The sequence below is a fragment of the Vombatus ursinus genome, unplaced genomic scaffold (assembly GCF_900497805.2).
Source record: "Vombatus ursinus unplaced genomic scaffold, bare-nosed wombat genome assembly UNPS02014924.1, whole genome shotgun sequence".
In the NCBI taxonomy this organism is placed as follows: Eukaryota; Metazoa; Chordata; class Mammalia; order Diprotodontia; family Vombatidae; genus Vombatus; species Vombatus ursinus.
The window spans coordinates 6,844,178-6,867,315 of NW_020954702.1; the positions used below are offsets into that span (position 1 = coordinate 6,844,178).

Genomic DNA, 23,138 nt, shown 5'->3' on the forward strand with positions numbered 1-23,138 from the left:
AGGATCCTATTTTTAACAAATTCTGTATTTGATTTCTCCTTTCAGCTCAAGAGGAAGAAATCATGTTTCTCCCCCATAAGAAAAGGCTCTTTCTATTCCTCCGTTTCAGTTTTCTGAGGACAGTTAGGGTTATGTCCCTAAATGCCCTGAGAATGACCACACTGTTGCTTGTGCAGCACACAGATAAATGCAATGCAATACAATCCATCAATCAATCAGTAAGCAGCTATCAAAAGCTTACTATGGACTTAGTACTATGATAGTCCATTCTATGTGTTAAATTTTCTTATAGGATGTTGTATGTTGTATGCTGTATGTTGTAAATACAGCATTAGCTACTCTTAACCCAGCTCTACTTCCCCCTGTCCCAGGCCTTAATCACTAAAAGTATTATGTTCTTGAAGATATCATTGCATATCATCTGTAATATGTTTTTGTAGGAGAGGTGAATATTTTTTCCGACCCAGATTAATCTGTTAAGAGTGTCATGAAATAGGTTTATGAGCCATTCTTTCCAAGGAACTGGACAATCAGGTTTTTTTTTTTTTGAGATCTCAAGAAGCCTATTTGTTGGCAAGCTTATAACCTTGTCTACAACTTTGGATTAATTTATTTCCCTTGACAGTGTAAAATTTCCTTTCTTTCCATCTATGTGCATTGTTGGTGATAATTTCAAATACAATGGAGGTACAGATTCAGAAATTCTCCCATAAAGAACAATATGAACCACTCCCTTTTTGTGTTCATGATTATTATTGTGACTATTATTTTTTAGGGTAGAAGTAGATGGCATATTGCATTATATGTTGGAGCTTTCTTGATTTAGGGAAACGTGTTATACAAAAATATGAATTTGCAACAAAAAGAGATAAATTACAGATTCCTTTTTCATTTTATTGAAATATTGATCAAAGTTTCCTTTAATAAGAAGTATAGCTTGGTTAATAAAAACTTTTGTGAAGCATTTCTATCACATAAAGCCAAATATGCCCACATTGATTGTATGGAAGTTGACTAGTTCATAAGATTTTCTCCTTGCCCAATGTTATTTTGGTCTAAAATATATTGTTTTCCTACTCAGACCTTTTCCCTGTTGTATACATCATATTTAATCTCCCCTATTGAACAGAACAGCCAGTCAACTAAATTCAGCTTGTGAGAAAGGGAAATTTGTCTCTGCTGACATATGCTCATAATGTATTTTTGAAACAGGAGACGCCTCTCCAGTTTTGAACCATGCTGCAGTTCCTTTAATTTCAAACAAAATTTGCAATCGTAAGGATGTGTATGGTGGAATTATTGCTCCTTCAATGCTCTGTGCAGGCTACTTAAAGGGTGGTGTGGACAGCTGTCAGGTAAGGAGTCTTCACTAAACCTTATTCATAGGACCTTAAAATACCAAGACAGTAAAATGAAGCTTGACTGGGCTTATTTAAGCAACAATATATATGTACAATAGACTATGTTGAATTTCTAGGTTATTTACACTTCCTATAGTTATTTGTTTTAAGAATAATTGAAAGGTCCAGAATGGCCAAAGAAAAATTTGAGATGATTTTACTTGATTTTCTTGGTTTCTATTTCAATTAGGGATATTTGTTGCAGAAATTTGAATGAGTGTCTTCAGTGTTAGTTTGAAAAATTTTTAAACTGAGACGATCAGTTTCTGTCACCCATTTTAATTCCTACATTTGGTGCTGAAGACCACTCCAAATGAGTTATTATGTGGTATATTAAAATCCATAGGAGATAAATGAAAAAGAAAAAAAAAAGCCCACATTCAAGACAGGTGTCCAAATGAAATTTATTTTATTTTGAATTTTTTAAAATTTATTTTTAGTTTTCAACATTCACTTCCACAAGATTTTGAGTTCCAAATTTTCTCCCCATCTCATCCCTCCCCCCACCCCAAGATAGCATGCATTCTGTATACCCCTTCCCTTAATCTGCCCTCCCTTCTCTCTCAACCCCCCCCCTTCTCTTATCCCCTTCCCCTTCTATTTTCCTGTAGGGCAGGATAGATTTCTATACCCCATTTCCAATATTTCTTATTTCCCAGTTGCATGTGAAAACAATTTTTTTTAAGCATGTGTTTTTAGAACTTTGGGTTCCAAATTTTCTCCCTTTCTCCCTCCCCACCTACTCTCATTGAAAGGGCAAGCAACTTGATAGAGGTTGTACATGTGGAGTCATGCAAAACACTTCCATAGTAGTCATGTTGTGAAAAATTAAGTATATTTTCCTTCATTCTATCCTGCCTCCCATTTATTCTATTCCCTCTTTTGACCCTGTCCCTCCTCAGAAGTGTTTGTTTCTGATGATCCCTTCCCCCAATCTGCCCTCCTTTCTATCATCTCCCTGCTCTCTTGTTCCCCTATTTTCCTGTAGGGTAAGATAGATTTCCATACCCCAAATGAAATTTATTAAAAGCTATTCCTTACTTCTGGCTAGAGATGGGACTGGGATTCTGTGGTTCTCCAAATCTGGGTCATTGCTGTTTTATAGGACCCATAAGCTAAGAATAGTTTTTACAATTTTAAATAAAATGGTTTTCTATTTAAAAATGTAAAAACTATTCTTAATTCAAAGGTCATACAGAAAGTTGACAAAAATAGGGGGTGGGACAGACTTGCCCTTGGGTCCACAATTTGTTGACCCCTGATCTAGAAAATCAACCAAAAATGAATCAAGCCTGATTTTTAGCATTTGCTCTTTTACAAGGTATATATAGACTCACTCTGGAAATTTAACAATCAGCTCTTCAGAGCCATTATAAAATTGGCTCCAGCATACTCCTGTTGCAACTACCAAGATAACTTCCCAAATTTCTCTTTTTGTAGAAGAAAAGTTCCATGTCTACTAGTTGTTAAAATTCCTTATTCTTTTTGGAGGAGGTTCCAAGATTGGTGAGAAATAAGTTGCTGTATATTACCTCTACTTACAGTTCTATGCTTTAGTATCTTTGAGCTCAGTAAGTAGTAGAGGGCAAATGAAAACATGGAATTGGAATGCTTTCCAGTTTATTCAAGGAAGGCTAACAAAGGACATGTAGAAGGTTTTTCTGTGATCCCAGGTGCTATGGAGTTGTTTGTGTCTAGGTGGGCATATAAATGAAATTATAATTGGAATAATTAGGATACTTGGTTCTCAGCTGATTCCAGGGGTGAAAGTAGGAAACAATTAAAATTATATAGGCATTCAGAATAGTAGATATGTAATGTAGTTATTATCTTTCCCAAGGAATTACATCTTAATTTTTTTTTTTGGCCAGAGCTAGGAGCTTTGGATTATTCTCTCAAAATAATAATCAAAGGCCTATGATAGAGGGAGTTAATAATTTTTACCATTGGGTTTCTACATATCATACTCAGATTCTATAAGACTGGTAGGAAAATAAAGTTCTCACACACACACATCTTACCATGTGGGAAAGGCCTCATTGTTTTATGTTTCTAGGTATAAATGTGTTAATTTGTAACAATATACATAATTATTTCTGGGGCCAGAGAGCTTGGGTCCCTGCCCTCTCCTTCTTCAAAATGAAACCCCTCTCAGCTTTTAACCTCACTGGACTAGATTCAGTGCTGGGAAAAACTTGGCTTCAAAAGAGAAGGATTATGCTCTTTCCTGGCATACATCCTCCCATTCAGTATGGGGGTGAATCACAAAAATCTTGTAGTTGGCTCATCTCTAGGGTTCCTCCAAAAGAGGGATACTCAGTGTCCAACTTAAGTCAAGTGGAGGACAATTATTTATTTCTTCCATACAAAAGAAATGCTTTAGAGACACACAAACACACTTTGACAAACACTTAAATAAGCAGTAGCAGCAAACTATTATTCTCTCTTGAGTAGATAAGACTTAAAGCATAAAAGTGTGAAACACTTTGTATGAAAACTAAGTAGCCATTTCACTTTTACTTTGGCTCTGCACTGTCTAATTCCCTCAAACCCAGAGCTCTCTGGGCCATGGGTTGGGTTCATCATCCTACTGGTAGTCATATCTTCCTACAAGATGTCCTGTAATGGATGTAAGGGCTACCTTTAATACTGCATCTGGTGCCCACTGAGGGGGATCCAGAGCCCTTAAACTTAGATTCATGAGATTGCCTCTAAGGCTTGAAATGTTCATCCATTGCTATTTGGTTACCTATGCTCAGTCAACAATGTGACCCAATATATGAGGCTAATTTCACAGTACCTGTGTTGATCAATGGTTATTTCATTTTGTTTTCACATTAAGGGTGATAGTGGAGGACCTTTAGTTTGTGAAGAGATGAAGATCTGGAAGTTGGTGGGGGCTACCAGCTTTGGAATTGGCTGTGCTGATGTAAATAAACCAGGAGTCTATACTCGTATCACTTCTTTCCTGGACTGGATACATGAACAGATGGAGGTTGGTATCCAACTCTATAATCCACTTCCTGTATTTATGTTGAAATCTTATGCTAACTTCAAGATCCAGATAACTCTGGTTCAAACTAAAGGGACTCCACCAGTTCCTATAAAAAATAATTAAAGATTATTCCCTCACCTGACAGATGTCTCACAAGATGAGCCATTGTTTTAGATAAGATTAGGGTTTAGAGAGGTGTGTATAACTAGAATAAGGTAGAGTAAGAGCCTGGATAGCAACACATACATGCATTTTATCCACTCAAATATTTGTTGATTTGCTTTGATACACATTTATCTGCTTATAAGGTAATAGGATCATAGATTAAAATCTGGAAGGGACATAAAGGGCTATAGAGTACAACCTCCCTTGTTTTTACAGATAAGGAAACTGAGGTCTAGCAAGGTGAAGTGACTTCCACAATATCACACAGGTATGACAGAGAACCCACATTCTTTGATTCCAAATTCATTGTTCTTTCTACTATACTATGCTGCCTCTTGATGACTGGGGATTTCATCCCTTGAAATTGTGGCAGAATATTTTAATATTCTCTTTAGGGAAATGATTAAATGAAGAATTAAAACACCCATAATTATTTCTTTTCCCTTTAAATTTTTATAAAAGGCTACATGAGGAAGTTATCTTCATGTACCCAATGGATCTGAAATACATATAACTTATACATTGCAGTATTAAAAGATATTTCATTTGAAAACTTTTGTGGGCTGCCATTTTGTATAAAAATGGTCAAATAATTCATGAATTAAAATTAAGCTTGATTTTGATACTCTTTTGAAAGATATAAAAAATTCATCAAAATTATTCAACTCCACAAAAGTTAATATGGAAAAAAGACTAATATGAAATGCTTTGAAGTCTAGTTAAACCAAAACTTTGCTTCATTTGGTTAGTTAATTGTAATATAGGTGGGAGCCTGGTTGGTGCACAGATATGCTTTGTATGTACAAAGCAGTGACAGATAACTAATGTCATAGCACTCCTCATAATCATTATAGATTAACTTGTAGAAAATCTATCAGTATTGTTGGGTGTGTCTCATAAAGTTGCTATTTAATCAGACAGAAGTATGGTGCAATACAAAAAACTTTAGATTTGAGGTCAGAGGATGTGGGTTTGAATCCTAGCTCTGATCTGTATGACCTGGGTCAAATAATGTAATTTCTCAGCTTCAGGATTTTCATCTGTAAAATGAGGGGGTTAGATTTATTTATTTTTAAATCTATGAGCCTATGATACTTAAAAAAATAATAAAAGTACTTGAATAAAATGGTCTTATCTATTGAATACTATAGTCCACACAGCAGAATGAAACAAATATCTCAGTTTGTATGGAAAGCAGGGAGTTTTTCTCCATTGATGTTAAAAATTACACACACACACACACACACACACACACAGAGAGAGAAAACCTCTTTATTCTACGTTGTGACATTGTTCATTCAGTCACTTTCTCTCACTCAGATATTTTCAGTTTAACCTTTTCTTCTGGACACTTCTCAGCATATAAACACAATCAGATTTGTGTAGCCTTAAACAACAATAACAACTACAGGGAAGCCTTCTTTTAATTCTTCCACTCCCTCTATCTCTTTTCCCTCTTTCACTGTCAAGCTTCTAGAAAGAGCAATCTTCACTCACTACATCTGCTTCATCACCATTTACACTTCAACCCATGAAATATGGCTTCTATTTCCCTTCATTTAATGAAACAGTTCTCTTTAAGATCACAAATTGCCTTTTTATCACTAAGTCCAATGCCCTTTATTTATTAAGGACAATGAGACAACCTCATTTTTTTTGCTTTAGGCTTTTATGACAATTCTCCTCCTTTTTGATAGTTTCTAATATTCTCTTCCTCTTTAAATGTAGTTGCCCCTTAAAGATTTTGCCTATGGTTCTCTACCCTTATTTCTCTATACTCTCTATCCTGCATGATCTTATTTACTCCCAATACCTTTGATAATACATGCAAGGAATCCTCAAATAAATATATGTGTGTAGACTCCAAGAACTTTAAGCTCATATTTCCAACTGCATGTACTATATCTTAGAATCCCAGAATTTCAGAATTGAAAGGGACCTTAGAAGTCAAATAGTCCATTACATACCTTAACAAGAATCTTCTCTCCATATACCTGAAAAGTGGTCATCTAATCTTTCCTTGTAAATTTCCAGTGAAGAGGAACTAACTACCTCCCAATATAGCTTAATAAGTCTACATTTGAATGACTATAATCATAAACAAGTTTTTCTATACATTTGATTCAAATCTTTCTTTTTTTTTTTAGAAAAATTAATTATTTTTTTGAGTTCCAAATTCTCACCCTTTCATCCATCACCCACCTATTGAGAAGGCAAACAATATATCAATAATACATGTGACATTGTGCAAAACATATTTCAATATTTGCCACATTGCAAAAAAGCAAGAAGAATAAAAAAGTGAGGAAATCATACCTACATTTGCATTCAGAATTCATAAATTCTCTCTGAAGGTGGATAGCATTTTCTCATGAATCCTTTGGAATTGTCTTAGATCATTGTATTGCTGAGAACAGCTAAGTCTTTCACAGTTGATCATTACAATATTGCTGTTACTGTGTACAATGATTTCTTGGTTCCATTCATTTCAGTTTGTATCAGTTCATGTAGGTGTTGTCATGTTTTTCTGAAACCATCTGTCTTATCATTTCTTATAGCACAATAATACTCCATCAAAATCATATAACACAACCTGTTCAGTCATTCCTTAATTGATGAGCATTCCCTCAATTTCCAATTCTTTGCCACCAGAAAAGAAGTTGCTATGTATATTTTTTATGCATATAGATCTTTTTCATTTTTCTTTAATTTCTCTAGGGTATAGACCTAGTATTGGTATTGCTGGGTCACAGGGTTTGCACATTATTATCACCCTTTGGGCCTAGTTCCAAAAATGTTCTCCAGAATGGATGAACCAGTTCACAACTCTATCAATAGTTTATTAGTGTATCTATTTTCCCTCATCCTCTTCAGCATTTGTCATTTCTTGTATATGAGAGATGGAACCTCAGAGTTCTTTCAAATTCACACTTCTCTAATTAATAGTAACTTAGAACATTTTTCATATGACTATAGATAGCTTTAATTTCTTCTTTTGAAAACTTCCTGCTTATATCCTTTGAGCATTTATCAATTGGAGAATGGTTCTTATTTTTTATAAATTTGACTCAGTACTCGTATAGTTGAGGAATGAGGTTTTTATTAGAGAAACTTGCTATAATTTTTTAAATATTACTTCATTATCTATGGTACATTTTAGGAAAATGTAGTTTCTTTGATTATCTCTTTTATTTTGGTCTGTTTTTGCTGCTATCTGGTGCCTTTTTTATTTGAGCTGAGCATAATAGATTCTGCAACATCCCTTTATTTTTAGGCGTGTGTGTATGTGTGTGTGTGTCTTTCTGTTTCAAGTATGTCTCTTGTAAACATGAGATTGTTCAATGCTAGTTTCTAATCCTTTCTGCTATCTGCTTCTGTTTTATGGTTGAGCTTATCCCATTCACATTCAGAGTTAAGAATATTAACTTTGTATTTCCTCCAACCTATTTTCCTCTCTCTGTGTCTCTCTTTGTGTCTTTCTCTGTCTCTGTCTCTCTCATCATAATCCCCTGCTCTTTCTCTTATCACTTTACTCTCTTGTTTCTCTATTGGGTAAGAGAGATTTTTATACCCAACTAAGTGTGTCTATGTATTCTTTCCTCTTTGAGGTAATAATTATAAGAGTGAGGTTCCTGTATTGCTCTCCTCCCATTTTCTTCTCCATGGTAAAAGCTCTTCCTTTGTGTGAGAAAATTTTCCCCATTCTACCTCTCCCCTTTTCCTTTTCCTAGTGTATCTCTCTTTCTTACCTTTTCATTTGAAAAAAATTCCAACATAAATTGGCTCACACTCATGCCCTCTGTCTATGTAGATTCCTTCTAACTGCCCTAATAATGACAGAGTTCTAAGGAATTACATGTATCATTTTCTCAAATAGGAATGTAAACAATTTAACTTTATTCTCTTATGATTATTCTTTCATATTTACCTTTTTATGCTTCTCTTGAGTTTTATGTTTGGGTGTCAAATTTTCCATTCAGATCTGATCTTTTCATCAGGAATAATTGAAAACCCTCTGTTTCATTAAATATCCACTTTCCCCCGGAGGATTACACTCAGTTTTGTTGAGTAGGTCATTCTTGGTTGTAATCCTAAATTCTTTGCCTTCTAGAATATCATATTGCAAGTCCTTCACTCCTTTAACATAGAAGCTACTAAATCTTATGTGATCCTGACAGCAACTCCACAATGTTTGAATGGTTTCTATCTGTATGCTTGCAATATTTTCCCCTTCCTGTGGGAGCTCTGGAATTTGACTATAACATTCCTGGGAGTTTTCATTTTGTGATCTCTTTGAGGAGGTGATTGGTGGATTCTTTCAATTTCTATTTTACCCTCTGGATCTAAGATATCAGGGCAGTTTTCCTTGATAATTTCTTGAAATGTGATGTCTAGGCTCTTTTTTTTGATCATGGCTTTCAGGTAGTCCAATAATTTTTAAATAATCTCTTTTCAATCTACCTTCTGACCAATTGTTTTCTGACAAGAAATTTCTACATTTTCTTCTTTTTTATTTTTTTGGCTTTATTTTATTGTTTTTTGAAGTTTCATGTAATCATTAGCATCTATTCACTTAATTTTAATTGTTAAGGGATGATTTTTGTAAGTGAGGTTTTGTGCCTTTTTCCCATTTTTGGAAATTCTATTTTTTTAAAAGGAATTTTGTTCTTCAGTTAATTTTTGTTTCTTTTTTTTTTCTACTAGTAGGCCAATTTTGTTGTTAAGGTATTTTTTTATTTGGTATTTTTGTGTGTGTGCTTCTTTTCCCAAGTGGTTGATTCTTTTTTCACAATTTTCTTGTATCACTGTCACTTTTTTCCCATAATTTTTCCTTTATCACTCTTGTCTCTTTAACTCTTCCAGAAATTCTTGTTGAGCTTTTCCTGTACCTCTTAAATTAGCATTTTTTTCTTTGAGGCTTTGATTGTAGCTGTTTTCATGTTGTTATCTTCTGAGTTTATGTTTTGATTTTTGCAACTATAGTAGCTTTTTATTGTAAAGGGGTTTTTTTTGTTTGCACTTTTTTTCCAGCCTATTTCTTGACTTTGAACTTGTTTTGATGATTACTGCTTTGTAGTATAGTTTTGGCGTTGCTTCATCCCCTTCTTTTCAAAATTGTTTTCTTTTGAAATTCTTGATTTGTTTTTGTTTTTTCCGTAAGTAGTTCAATTGATTTATCACTGACTAAATTAATTTACATGGTACAGTGGATAAAGCACCTGGCCTGGAGTCAGGAAGACTCATCTTCCTGAGTCCAAATATGGCCTCAGACATTTACAAGCTGTATGACCCTGGAGAAGTCAACGACAAGTACTACAATTTTATTATATTGACTCAGCCTACCTATGAACATTTAATATTCCTCCAATTATTTACATCAGTTTTTATTTGTGTAAAATGTGTCTTGTAGTTATAGTTATACAGTTCTTATGAGTGACTTGGCAGGTAGACTCTCAAATATTTTATACATTCTGTAGTTATTTTAAATGGAATTTTTCTATTTCTTCCTGACATATCTTTCAGCTAATATAAAGAAATATTAGTGATTTGCAGGGGGTTTATTTTATATCCTATGATATTGCTAAAGTTGTTTCAATTAATTATTTCAATTAATTTCTTATTGACTCAATGGTTCTCCAAGTCAACTATCCTATCATCTGCAAAAAGTAATAACTTTGTTTTCTCTTTGGTTATTCTATCCATTCTTTTTTCTTATTTAATCACTATAGCTAGCATTTCTAGCACTATATCAAATAGTAATACTGATAATGAGTTCCTTGCTTAATCCTTGATCTTACTGGAAAAGGCTTTAGTTTATTCCCAATATAAAAAAAATACTGGCTTTTGGTTTTAGCTAGATACCATGTATTATACTAAGGAAAATTCTGTTTATTCTTCTGCTTTCTAGTGTTTTTTAACAGAATTGAGTATTTTATCATGTCAAAAGATGTTTCTGTACCTCTTAAATTGCATTGTTTTTCTTGTTTTTCTTATTAACATCATCAATTATGCTTATAGTTTCCCTAGATTGAACAAATTCTGCATTCCTGATATAAATCCAATGTGGCCATCATGTTTAAGATTTGTGATATGGTCTAGAAGTCCTCTGAAAATATTTTATCAAAAAATTTTGCAACAATATTCATTAGTATATTGGTTTATAGTTTTCTTTCTCTGTTAAACATTCCTTGCATAAGGTATCCAGACCATATTTATAGCAAAAAAGGAACTTGATAGAACTCTTTTTTTTCAGCCAAAGACAAAGTTTATCAGAACATCCGTTATATTGGGCAGACTCTTAAGGAATCTAAGCATTTGTATCATTAATGTAAGTGGGCCAGATTTTAAGAATATGGACACCTTAATAGAGAGATAAGATGGACTTTATATACAGAAAGACTGTGGGAGGGATCCAGGAATAGCCAAGTAGTTTGGGGTGACTGGAGGAAGGGCCTAAGGAGGATCTGGATGGGAGTAGTCAGTACACTGGGGTGAACAGAAAGCCAGGGAACTGGACCATGTGGCCCAGGGAGAATGGAGTCTAGATAGTATTAAGGGTGAGAAGTGGCCAGGGGCAATTGAGAAGTAACAGAACAGAATTGGGAGATTGGGCATAGCCACAATGAAAGGCTAGCTGATAGGATTATTGCCTCAGGCGAAAGCCAGAGATTTGGCCAAGTGGGAAAGTCTAGGATTTTTCCTTTTTGGGGTCCAGATCCCAAAGACATGGTTTTTTCCTTTTAGGGGTTCAGATCCCATCCCCATTATTCCCCCTGAAACAAATGGGACCTGAATTCTTTTGTGGCAAGGGACAAAGGTCTTGGCTTCTGAAACTCCTTCCTGCTGGCAAAGGGAGTAGAGTTGTCCCTGTACCTTGAGGGGGTCCCAAAGGAGTTGACTGGAACTGAGCACAGACTCCATCTGGGAGATAATGGGGAGACAATGGCTGGCACCCACTGTTTGCTACCAACCGTAGGTGAATGCCATATAGTCTGGAAGACACGAATCTGACAGAAAAGACTTGTAGGGCCCAGATATAGGGAGAAGTAGAAGTATAAGAGCCCCATTAAAATCATTTATATTTGACCTGCAGGATTATCTGAATACTTCTGCAGGTAGAAGTTTTCCACTCTTTGGTTCCATAGTTATGCAAATGAATTTGCCAGAGGCTGACTTTCACTTCAATTATCACTCAAATTCTCCTCCCCAAACCAAACTGAAGATGTTTCTGATTTAATTTCTGTTGTTTGAGGGTATTGAATGGCTACACATTCAGGTCAAAACAGCAAGATCTCACACACTTGCATTGATCTTTTACTGACCACTTGCTTTGATCATAGAAGTTTGCTATAAAAAGATTAAGCAGGGACTAGATTTAGGGCACAAATATGACAGGATAAAACATCCTTAGCTCTGTTTGGATTCAGATAATTCAGTTTTCCAACCATGCAGTATAAAATCCACCTCTTAGCCAGACTCAAGAATAGCCAGGTGGGTAACATTCCTTTTCAAAGGAACTTGATGGGGAAACTGAGCCAGGAGAATCCCATCTTAGACTAAGGCTAAAATTGTCCTTTCAGCTCTTCCCAATGCTGACTTCCCACCAGTATCACATTCTCTCTGAGTGGCTTGTGGGATTTCTCTCAGATGGTGGATTATTGATTATTGATGGATTATTATAATCCATCAGGCAATTCAAAGGAAAATCCCATTAGCTTTTACCTCAAACAGCAATCACTATTCACTAATCACAGTTTAGGAAAAACTTTTTCAGGATTTACATCTCAAATTTAAATTTGTCCTGTTGTAAAAAGCCAATCATTAGAGATTATTTCTATATACTTGTAAATTCTCAATAGGCCAAAACCCAAACAAGCTTTTCAGCAAGTTTACACATTAAAATAATAACCATTAGCCAAATTGTGTTAGTGGTAACCAAATTATGAAAAGTTGCTTGCCATAACTGATACAGAAAGTTCACCAACTTCAAATTTAAAACAAACCCATTACCAATCAGGTGACTTCAGTTTTGTTAAATGCACTTCCAAATTACTTTACACAGAGAATCAACATCTCATCATTAACAGTTAAAACTACAAATTTAAAAGAGCATGCTTACCCAAGTTCAGAGGCCAGCTTCTTTACCTTGAGCATGATGTGCTGAAGCTGGGTGATGCTTCCAGGCAAAGGTTGCCTCAGGGCCCAAGGCCATTGCCAGCGGGGTCCACACTGTAGTTGCTACCCCTCCCCCGCTTCCTTTCACTAGGTGGGGGAGGTCAAATTCAAAGGTGGGGGGAGGGTGAAACTCCCTTCTCCTATGAGAGGGACTAACAGATACCCTCTTGACTCAAGGGAAGGGAGTGGGAGAAGAGAGTGACCAGAGTTGTAAGGAGGTGTTTCAAAACTCCTTAATGATTGATCACAAAACCTCCAGAATCTGCTAATATGTTTTTAGTTGTTCTAACTTTTCCCTATAGCCTCCATGAAGGAGGATCCAGGGATGAAGAGGGAAGGAGTAAATAAGCCTCAGGGAACTGAAAAGCATATGCAGTTCCCCAATTCCCTATCACTGAGAGAATTGACAAAATTGGGCTTATGCTGCTGGATAGGGTGTCTGTCCTTGTCCTCTGTGCTACAGAAGGTCTGTTCAGTCCATGGCCTCTAACCAAACCAGTGGATTGAGAGCCCAAGAGCCTAGTGCAAGTCAGCCTCGTAACTGTCTGCTTGAAAAGCACCTCCAAGCTTTGGTGCTTGGAGAGCAACCCCAACTGCAGGGCAACAAAGGGAGGGGAGGCTTACATACCTTCCAGTCTTGGCTGGAGAAGAACTTGGGGTTAGGTAGCTTGCCTGTATGGGCCACCAAAATGTTGAGGTTTAGAGGTTAGGGGTGCTGGGACCCTGAAATCATGACAGGTGGGTCCTGCTGGAAAGAATTCGACCCCAGCCTTCTTTCAGGCAAAGACAAGGCTCATTAGAACATCCGTCATATTGAACAGATTCTTAAGGAATCTAAGCATTTGTATCATTAATGAAAGTGGGCCAGATTTTAAGAATCTGAACCTAGAAGTCCTTTTTAAACTTTTTTTCTAATTGGAATTATTCTCCAAAATTATTTTGGAATTTACTCATGCATACATCTTGTTTTGGAATTTTATTTTGTTTCCTCTTGGGAACTTGTTTATGGCCTGTTCAATCCCCCCCCCCCCAAGAATGAGTTATTTAAATTCTCTGTTTCTTGTTTTGTTAATCTGAGAACTTTGAATTTTTTCAAATATTCATATGTTTTATTTGGAGTCAGTTTTATTGATTTACAATTGGGTAAAATTCTTTTAAATAATTTTCTTTATATTTTAAATGGTTGTGAATTAATCTTTTTCACTTTTTGTTACTATTAATTTGGCTTTCCTCTTTCTCCTTAAAAATCAAATTAGCTAATGGTTTACCTATTTTATTATTTAAAAACAGTTCCTATTTTTATGTATTAATTCAATAGGTAATTTGCTTTCAATTTCATTAATCTCTTTGATTTTCAAGATTTCTATTTTGGCACTTAATTATGAGGGTTTGATCTCTTGGTTTCTTATTCTTTTAGCTGTATGCCCAATTCATTGATTTGTTCTTTCTCTCTTTTATTGAAGAAAATGTTGAGATATAAAATTTTCCCTACAGATTATTTTAGGCACATCTCAAAAATTCTGGCATGGTGTTTCATTGTTGTCATTAACTTTGTATAGTTTTTTTTCTTTGACCCAGCTATTCTTTAGGAATGAGTTATTTAGTCCCCAATTAATTTGTCATCATTTCTTTAGTGTATTTTTATTGTGTTTTGGGCCATAAATGATGTGTTCTATATTTCTGTCTTTCTTCCTTTGTTTGTGAGGATTTTATAACAGCTCTAGAATTTATATGCCACTTTTACACTTACAAAGCACTTTACAAATATATAATTTTTTCCTTTCAACAACCCTGGGAGATAGGTGCAATTATTATACACATAATATGAGATGAAGAAACTGATGCAGACAGAGTTTAAGTAACTTGCTTAAGGTTACACAGCCAGTAAGTGTCTGAGGTCAGGTCTGAACTCAATTCTTCCTGAATCCATGTACAACAATCTGTCTGCTGTATCAGTAAATTGTCTAATGTAGAGTCCATTTTTGTAAAAGTAACATGCACAATTGAGTGATATGTACATTCTTTTCTTTTGCCATTCACTAATCTCCAGAAGTATAATACATCTAACTTTTGCAAATTTCTATTCAGGGCCTTAACTTCTTTCTTGTTTATTTATTTTCATTGGTTCAACTTATCTAGGTCTTAAGGATTACATTAAGGTCCCTCATTATTATAATTTCATGATATATTACTCCATTTAAATTTTCCTGTAAAATATTTAGAATCTGTATCATTTGGTACATATGTGTTTGACATAGATGCAAATTCATTGTCTAGGTAATCTTTCAGCAAAAATGTAGTTTTCCTATCTTGTCTATTTTAATTGAGCACATGCTAGCTTTTTCCTAGTCTGAGATCATGATTTCTTCTACTGCCTTTCTAAAATTCAGCTGTACTATTATAGATTTTGCTCCAGTCCCTTATCTTAATTCTCCATGAAGATGTTTTAGGTAAGTTTCTGATGAACAAGATATTGTCAGATTCTGCTTTCTAATCCAGAGCTAACCTAATCTAATCTAATTGTGATTGAGTTCATCTTATATATTTTCTCAGTTAGAATGATTAATTATATACTTCCTTCCATTCTATTCTTTCATACTTTTTCTTAACTCAGTTTGCTGTCTTCTCTTTATAAAGAACAGAATGATGAGAGAGAAGATGTGTAGTTAGCATAGTTCTCTAGGTTTGATGCAATCTACTTCTGCTCCGCTGCCACACTCCTCTTTCCCTTGCACAGAGCCCAGTCAGTCAATAAACATTTATTAAGCATCTACTATGTGCCAGGCACTATGCTAAGCACTGGGTATACAAAAACAAAGACAAAAGACAGTCCTTACACGCGAAGAGATCACAGTCTATCGGAGGAGCCAACAAGCAAATAAATATTTGCAAACAAGCTATATGTAGGATAAAAAGGAAATAATTAAATGAGGGAAGGCACTAGAATTAATAGGGATTAGGAAAGGCTTCCTGTAGATGATATTTTAGTTGAGACTTAAAAGGAAGCCAAGGAACCCAGTAGGCTGAGAGAGGGCAAGGTAAGGTTTTGATCCCCAAATAGAGGATTTTATACTTGATCTTGTAGGTGTTAAGGAGCCACTGGAGTTTAATGTGCAGAAGGATGGTATAGTCAGACCTACACTTTAGGAAAATCACTTTGGTGGCTGAATAGAGGATAGATTGGAGTAAGGAGAAGCTTGAAGTAGAAATACCCACCAGCAGGCTGTTGCAGTTGTCTAGGCATGAAATGATGAAGGCCTTGGCAGTGTTAGAGGAGAGAGGGGCCCATATTCAAGAGATTTTTATAAAGGTGATAGGCCTTGGCAACAGATTAGACATAAGAAAGGGGTGGAGTTATAGTGAAGAATCTTGTCATTCAGTAATTTCAGTCATATCCAACTCTTCATGACCTCATTTGGGGTTTTCTTGGCAAAGGTGCTGAAGTGGTCTGCCATTTCCTTCTCCAGCTCATTTTACAGATGAGGAGATTGAGGCAAACAGGGTTAAGTGGCTTGCCCAGAGTCACATCTAGTAAGTGTCTGAGGTCAGATTTGAACTCAGGTCTTTCTGACTCCAGGCTCAGCACTCTATCCACTGTGCCACCTTACTGCCCAGTAAGGAGTCTAGAATGTGACTTTCTCTGTATTTCCCCATTAACATTTAGTCTGGTGCATTTTCTAGGATTTGTTCAAAAGAGATTATGGAGAAGAGCTTACTGAATTGCTTCCTATCCCTCTTCCATATTGGCTCGTCTCTCTCTGTCATTGTCTTTAAATGAACTCACCCTCTATCTTTACCTGTCAAAGCCCTTTCCTTCAAAGTCCAACTCAGGTGTAACTTTCTGATATTTTCCTCATTTCCAACCTTCAGTGAAAGTTATTTCTCCCTCTTCAAATTTCTCAGAAAGAACTTTGCTTGGATCTTTCCTTCACGTTCATCCTATGTTCCCCTTATACTATTGTTATCAGTATTTAGCTATATCATAACCTTTTAGTTATATGAGTCTCCCGCCAGATCTCCATTAGAGTGTATGTTTCGTGAGAACAGAATCAATGTCGTATTTAGCAGTATAGTCCTAGAACCTATCACAGTCTCATGTACATTGTGTTTAATAAATGTTTGTGGAATGGAATGACTAAATTAATTAGTTGTCAATACATTTCCAAGTGAGCTGAGTATTCGGTTAGTCAATATGGCTTACTGGAAGGCTTAAAGAAAGAATTTCTATAGCCAATAGGAAAATATAGAAGGATTTAATGGAAGTTACACATTATCTTCTTCAAGATACAAAGAAATCACATATGCAGAAGAAATCAGATATGCAAAGATGTATCTGCTGTCTCTGATTTCACTGCAAACAAGCTGCTAATATGTTATATCTGGGATGATGGGGAATGTTTTACAAAAGAATTAACAATATATTTCTATAAACTACACCATAGACACCCTCCTGCATGCTCTGAAATTGTTTTTCAATAGCATCCAACAGTTTCAGTAGTACTAAGTGGAGAAGCCCACTTCAACAGAATGCTAAAATTGCTAGAATAGCAACAGTTTAAACATTTAAAAAGATTAATCAATGTTTCTATTTTTAGAGGGAACTAAAAACTTGAAGACTACATGGATGAGCAACAGGATTATTTTTCTCACCTTGAATTCCCACTCTGCAGAAAGCTGTCCTGTCCTACTTTGGACTGATATGCAAAACTTAGCTTCTTGTTGAGATCGGAGGCCTTCAATACTTTCCTCGATTTTTCTTTTCATATATAAAAAACATTTTGGATATTGACTAGTGCCTGGCACAGAGTAAGCACTTGATAAGTGTTTCTATTATAAATGGCAGAAGCCACACAAAATGCACTGGCTTTCCCCAAGCGTATCTTGGAGAAATGGAAGGAGCTACACTAAAAGGATTTTATAATCATTTGAATGAAACCCTGCGTGAAATTAAAGAAAAGTGTCATTATAGATTAAATGCCTTTACACCAGAAACTAGGACACTACCAAAACTTTCTTCTTTAAAGATCTATTTACATGTGAAAATCATGTTAATTAATAAATCATTTCATGTATTTAAAATTGATTGCTGCTGTTTTTGTTTTGAAATTTTTAGTTTTCTCTGAGGAGAAAACTAGTTTAATCTTGATGTGAATTAATTAATACTCAAAAGTCTGCTAGCATTGAGAAACCAAAGGCTTAATTCTTTGTGTATGATGCAAGTAATGAAACTCTTAAGATTAAAAGGAAAGCAAAATTGCTTTTAACCTAGTGCTTGTTCGTTATGCAAGTCTAAAAAGTCTCTGCTGGGCCTGGGGATCGGATCACACCTCCCCTCCTCCTTCTCCACTAAAAAGTCCCTCTGCTTTGGATATATACATTATTTTCTACTCATAAAATAAATAACAAATACAAAACACTCACAAGAACACATTGAAAAAAAGTCTTAAAAAAGAAGCAGAAATAAATTCTGTTGTATTCTCTTGAGAGGTTGATATTTTAACATCATCTAAACATTAGACATTTTGCAGGATTACTATTGGGTATTTGCTACCTGTCAACTTGGACCAAAGGACCCAGGGTTGATGAACTTTTTGAACTCCCAAAGTGGATTCCGAGCCTAGAAACTTCCAACTCAGGATCAATATTCATTACCTGAGATCAGGAAAGAACCCATACAGAAGAGATAGTCCAAAAACAAAGATCAGGTTTGGGATTTACCTGCCTTATGCAAACTGTTCTTATCCTTGTAAAGGATCTCAGAGGCCATGTAGCCAACCCACTCATTTTGGAGATGAGGAAACTAATAACCACGGAGATCAAATGATTTGTTCATGGTCATTCAGAAAGTAAACTTCAGAAGTGGGATTTGAAATGATGTACTCTGAATCCAGAACCAGTCAGTGGCCACTCCTATATATGATGCTATCTCCAATTCACTGTGTGGATAGTCAAAGTTAGTGATCCTATGGTGAGATTAATTTGTAGGATATTAAAAAAACTAATACATCCCAGAAATCTTCAGGATTAGTCATCCCATTGTGCCTCTAAAGGTTTCTTGCTTGATTATAAATCTTACATGAGATGGTAATTGTCAGCCACTAAAATATTAATTTAATACTTTAACATACATTAACTTATCTGATTAGCTAGCTAGTCCCTTAGTGAGATTTTGAAAGAGACAGAACATTTAAGTTTTACTGGAAGGAAAAGGGAGGAACTGGTGATCCAAGAGAGATCAGATGAAATAGAAGCATGAGAGGCAGCATTTCTTGAGGAGTGTGTAAAAGGGGAAATGGGCTAAAGACAAACTTCTCCTAGAACCAATACTATTTATTAAACCACAAAAGTAAACTATAGGAATCTCTTTCCCATAGAAGAAATAAGAAAGGGAAGGGAACATTTACATAGCACCTACTAAGTGCCTGGCATGGTGTTAAGCACTTTGCAAATATCTCATTTGATTCTGACACTATATAGTGCTTTAAGGTTTGAGTTCATTTGAACTTCACAAGAATGTGTAACAATACTTTAGCCAACATGATCACTATTTTCAAGATGAAGAAACTGAGACTCAGAAAGCTAAAGTGATTTGCCTTTGGTGACACAGTTCACAAAGATCAGAGTAAAGGACTCAGAACCAGGACTTCTAGAATCCTATAATATATCCAAATTATTGTGTGTGTGTGTGATATGTGTATGTAATATGTATGCACGTACATATCATGTAATATGTATAATATACATGTATATTATGCAATATGTATAATATACATGTATATGATGCAATATGTATAATATACATGTATATCATTCATATACATACACATATATGTATACACACAATAGCCAGTCCCCAATAGAAAACGGTCAAAAGATAGGAACAAACAGTTCTCAAAAGAACAGCAAAGTACTCACTACCTCCTGAAAAAATGTACCGAGTCACCAATAATAAGAGAAATGCAAATGAAAATAACTCTGAGATTCTACCTCATATCCTGCAAATTATCAAAAATGACAAAAAATGACAACAGTTGAAATTGGAGAGGTTGTGAGAAAATAGGCACACTAATATATTGGTGAAATGATACTACCATTTTGGAAAATAATTTGGAATTATGCAAACAAAATGATTAAAATGTCCATACCCTTTGAACCAGAGGCTCCATTACTGGGTTTATAGTCCAAGGAAGTCATCAATTAAAAAAAAGTCTCTACATTTTCCAAAATATTTATAGCAGCACTTTTTGTGATAGCTAAGAGTTAGAATGAATTATATGCCTATCAATTAGGGAATGGCTAAACAAATAGGGGTACATGAATGTAATGGAATATTGCTGTGATTTGTGTGGTGAATACAGAGAGACATAGAAAGATCTATATGAATTGATGCAGATTGAAATAAGCTGAGCCAAGGAAACAATATTCATAGTAACCACAACAATGTAAATGGAAAGAACAATAATATACCAAAAAAACTAAAGTAAATGTAATAAAATCATATAGATCAAATGGTACTTAAATAAAGAGATAGATGACATCTCCAACACATTCATGGAGTCTAAACATTGCACACGATTTCAGACTTTTTCAGTGTATTGATCAGTTGTGCTAACTTTTTTCTTTCTTTAAAAAAAATATTATTTGTCACCGAATAACTCTGAGGGTGGGGAGAGGGGAATATATGAGATGACTAAGATGATAGTGCTGTTCTCAATAGCAATAAAGAAATATAGAGTGTCATGTAATGAGTTCAGTTTGGGACTTGTTGAGTTTGAGATGCCTACAGGGCGTATTCAATAGGCTGATAATGAAGTGTGAGTAGAGCTAAATTAGGGATGATCATACAGATTTGGTAGTTATCTGTGTCGAGATTATACTTGAACCCTGATGGAAGCTAGTAAGTTTTCTAAGAAAGTATATAAAGACACAGAAGAGAAGAGAGCTCAGGAGATATCTGTATGGAATATTCATACTAAGGGATCAAGATAGATTATGATCTAGCAAAGTGGATTGAGTAATGTTCAGACAGGGCAGAGGAGAACCTGGAAAAATCAATGTCATGAAAGTGAAGGGATGAAAGAATATTCTGGAGGAAAGAGTGGCCCAAATTATCAAAAGCTGCAGAGATCAAGAAGGTTATTGGTAATCTTGGATAGAGAAGTTGAAGTAGAATTATGGGTGTGGGAACCCAGAATATAAGATGTGTAGTATGATTGAAAAAAAAAAAAGAAAGAACCAGGCTGATCAGGCAGCAAGAAGGAAATAAATACCTTGAGTATATACTGGTGTTCACATCATGATAAAATGCTTAGTGTATATTTTCTAATATTGGGTGAACTCTCTAGGGAAAATGTCAGAATATATTTAAAAAGCTTGTGCTTTGAGTATGAGAAGACATGGATAGCTTGTGATCAGTACCATTTGAGGGAGAACTCACCCCCAAAAGATCACAGATTTATTGAAGTAATGTTGGTTAGAGCTTTATGCAAGTGAGACAGAGGTCTTTATTTTTTTTTCCTTGTGTTTATTGAACAAAGTGGGCTGAGGAGGTGTCACTAAATTTGCCAGAGAGTAACAACACCATACTAGCTAGGAGTGATGCGAGAGGTCAGCACAAAGCTCTGGGATCTCAGCTTCTTCCTGGACAATGAGGGCTGGCCTGGAGTGTTAGGGCATATCCAGGTGGAAGGCCTTGACTTAGTAAGTAGGCATGGTTAGAGACAAAGGGAGACTTGCTGGCTGTGGCTCCATTTGGAGTATATTTGCCTTCAGCAGCTTGGCTGTTAGCCATGGCCCATTTAATATATTCCTCTTGAGCAACCTGGACATTCTCCTTCTTTCCACACCAGGTCTTGAGGGCAGATGCCTGCAGGGCTGGGCCATAAGAGAAGGTCAGGCCCAAGGCTTGTGCAAGGGGCAGGTGTTGATGGCATTCACATTGAAGGAGGCATCCTCTTCACTCTGACTACCAGATAGGAAGGTGATACCAGTGACTGCTGGAGGCATAGTCTGGTGAAGAGATAGTTATAGTTGCCATTGTGATCTCATTTGAATACTTCTGGGTATAGGTATGGCCAGAGGTGACCATATTAGTCTTCAGCAAGGTCCCTTCCAGATAGACATGGTGGTCACTCAGAGCTTTGTAGACAGCATCCAGGACCTTCTCAGTGACATACTGAAAACACTTCAGATTGTGTTCTCCATCAGGGAGAATCTCTGGCTTTACAGTGGGGACAATGTCATTCTGCTGGCAAATGCTGGCATATCAGGCCAGCACATTGGCATTCTCTATGATGGCAAATGGGGAAAGAGTATCATCCACAATCTTTAGTACACAATGCCACTTGGCAAAGTCAGCTCCATCCTTCTTATACTGGGCACAGCACTCACTCAGCCCATCCAGACCTTGGGCGATAGTCTCACCATTGGTCCTTGCCAGGGGCACTATACCTTTGTCCACAATGCCACCCTTTGTCTTCATGACTTTGTGGAAGGGATGACCATCATTGGCTTTCTGGTAGAGTGTCTCATGGAAAAGGACAACACCTCAAATACAAGAGTTCACTCAATTATCTGCTGTCAGAAGTAACTATCTATTGAGGCACCAATTTTCCTCTTTGTTCTCAATTCCAATGGACTGCAGTTGCTTTGCAATGCTACTGGTGGAGTCATCTGCTGCCAAGATTCCCTTGCCCAGAGCAACAATTCTGTGAGCTATATCAGATGCTTCTTTCTTTTGCTCTGGTGTCAATGCTGGATATTGGCAAAGCATATTTTCCTTGGCTGTGCTGGTAGTTTCTGGCAGGAAGCAGACCACTTATGGTCAAGAACCAAACTTCTGTGCTTTATGAATCTGAACATCACCCATTGAACTCAGGAGGGGTGAGACAGAGGTCTTTAGATCTCTACCTAGTCTGATTTTTGTTGGTTCCCCCCCCCCACACACCTCTCATGGTTATTGACTACATACCTAATAATCCAAATGATCAAAGTGGGTTTCAGAAGACTATGGTTGTATTAGATTATTTTAGTGATGGGTCAATAGTGTCATCTTCACTTTTATTTTATTTATTTTTTATTTTTTGTTTTTATTTTTATTTGTTAGGCAATTGGGGTTAAGTGACTTGCCCAGGGTCACACACCTAGTAAGTGTCAAGTATTTGGTCTGAGGCTGGATTTGAACTCAGGTCCTCCTGACTTCAGGGCCGGTGCTCTATCCACTGTGCCACCTAGCTGCTCCCATCTTCACTTTTAAACAATGGCATATTTGATTAAGAGGATTGTGATATTGTTTGGAAGTACATTGATTGTTTCACACTAATTGATGGGATACGTAGAGGCCTAACTAGGAATTACTGTGTCCTTTCAAGATCCTAGAGTTGTTCTTGTCACCATGTCTAAAT

The 23,138-nt window shown here is 36.0% G+C and overlaps 1 protein-coding gene and 1 pseudogene across 3 annotated transcripts in view; one reads left to right on the forward strand and one right to left on the reverse strand.

Moving 5' to 3' along the window:
- The window catches only part of TMPRSS3 (transmembrane serine protease 3), an 87,195-nt gene extending 69,434 nt beyond the window's left edge, over positions 1-17,761 (forward strand). For all 3 annotated transcript variants that reach the window (XM_027843598.1, XM_027843596.1, XM_027843597.1), the window contains 3 exons: positions 1,213-1,355; positions 4,243-4,395; positions 17,331-17,761. In XM_027843598.1, coding sequence (XP_027699399.1) covers positions 1,213-1,355; positions 4,243-4,395; positions 17,331-17,348 — 314 coding nt within the window. In that variant the 3' untranslated portion in view covers positions 17,349-17,761. The remainder of the gene's footprint in view (positions 1-1,212; positions 1,356-4,242; positions 4,396-17,330) is intronic.
- Positions 17,762-21,364: 3,603 nt separating this feature from the next.
- Positions 21,365-22,507, reverse strand: LOC114029265 (annotated as a pseudogene).
- Between the last annotated feature and the right edge of the window lie 631 nt (positions 22,508-23,138).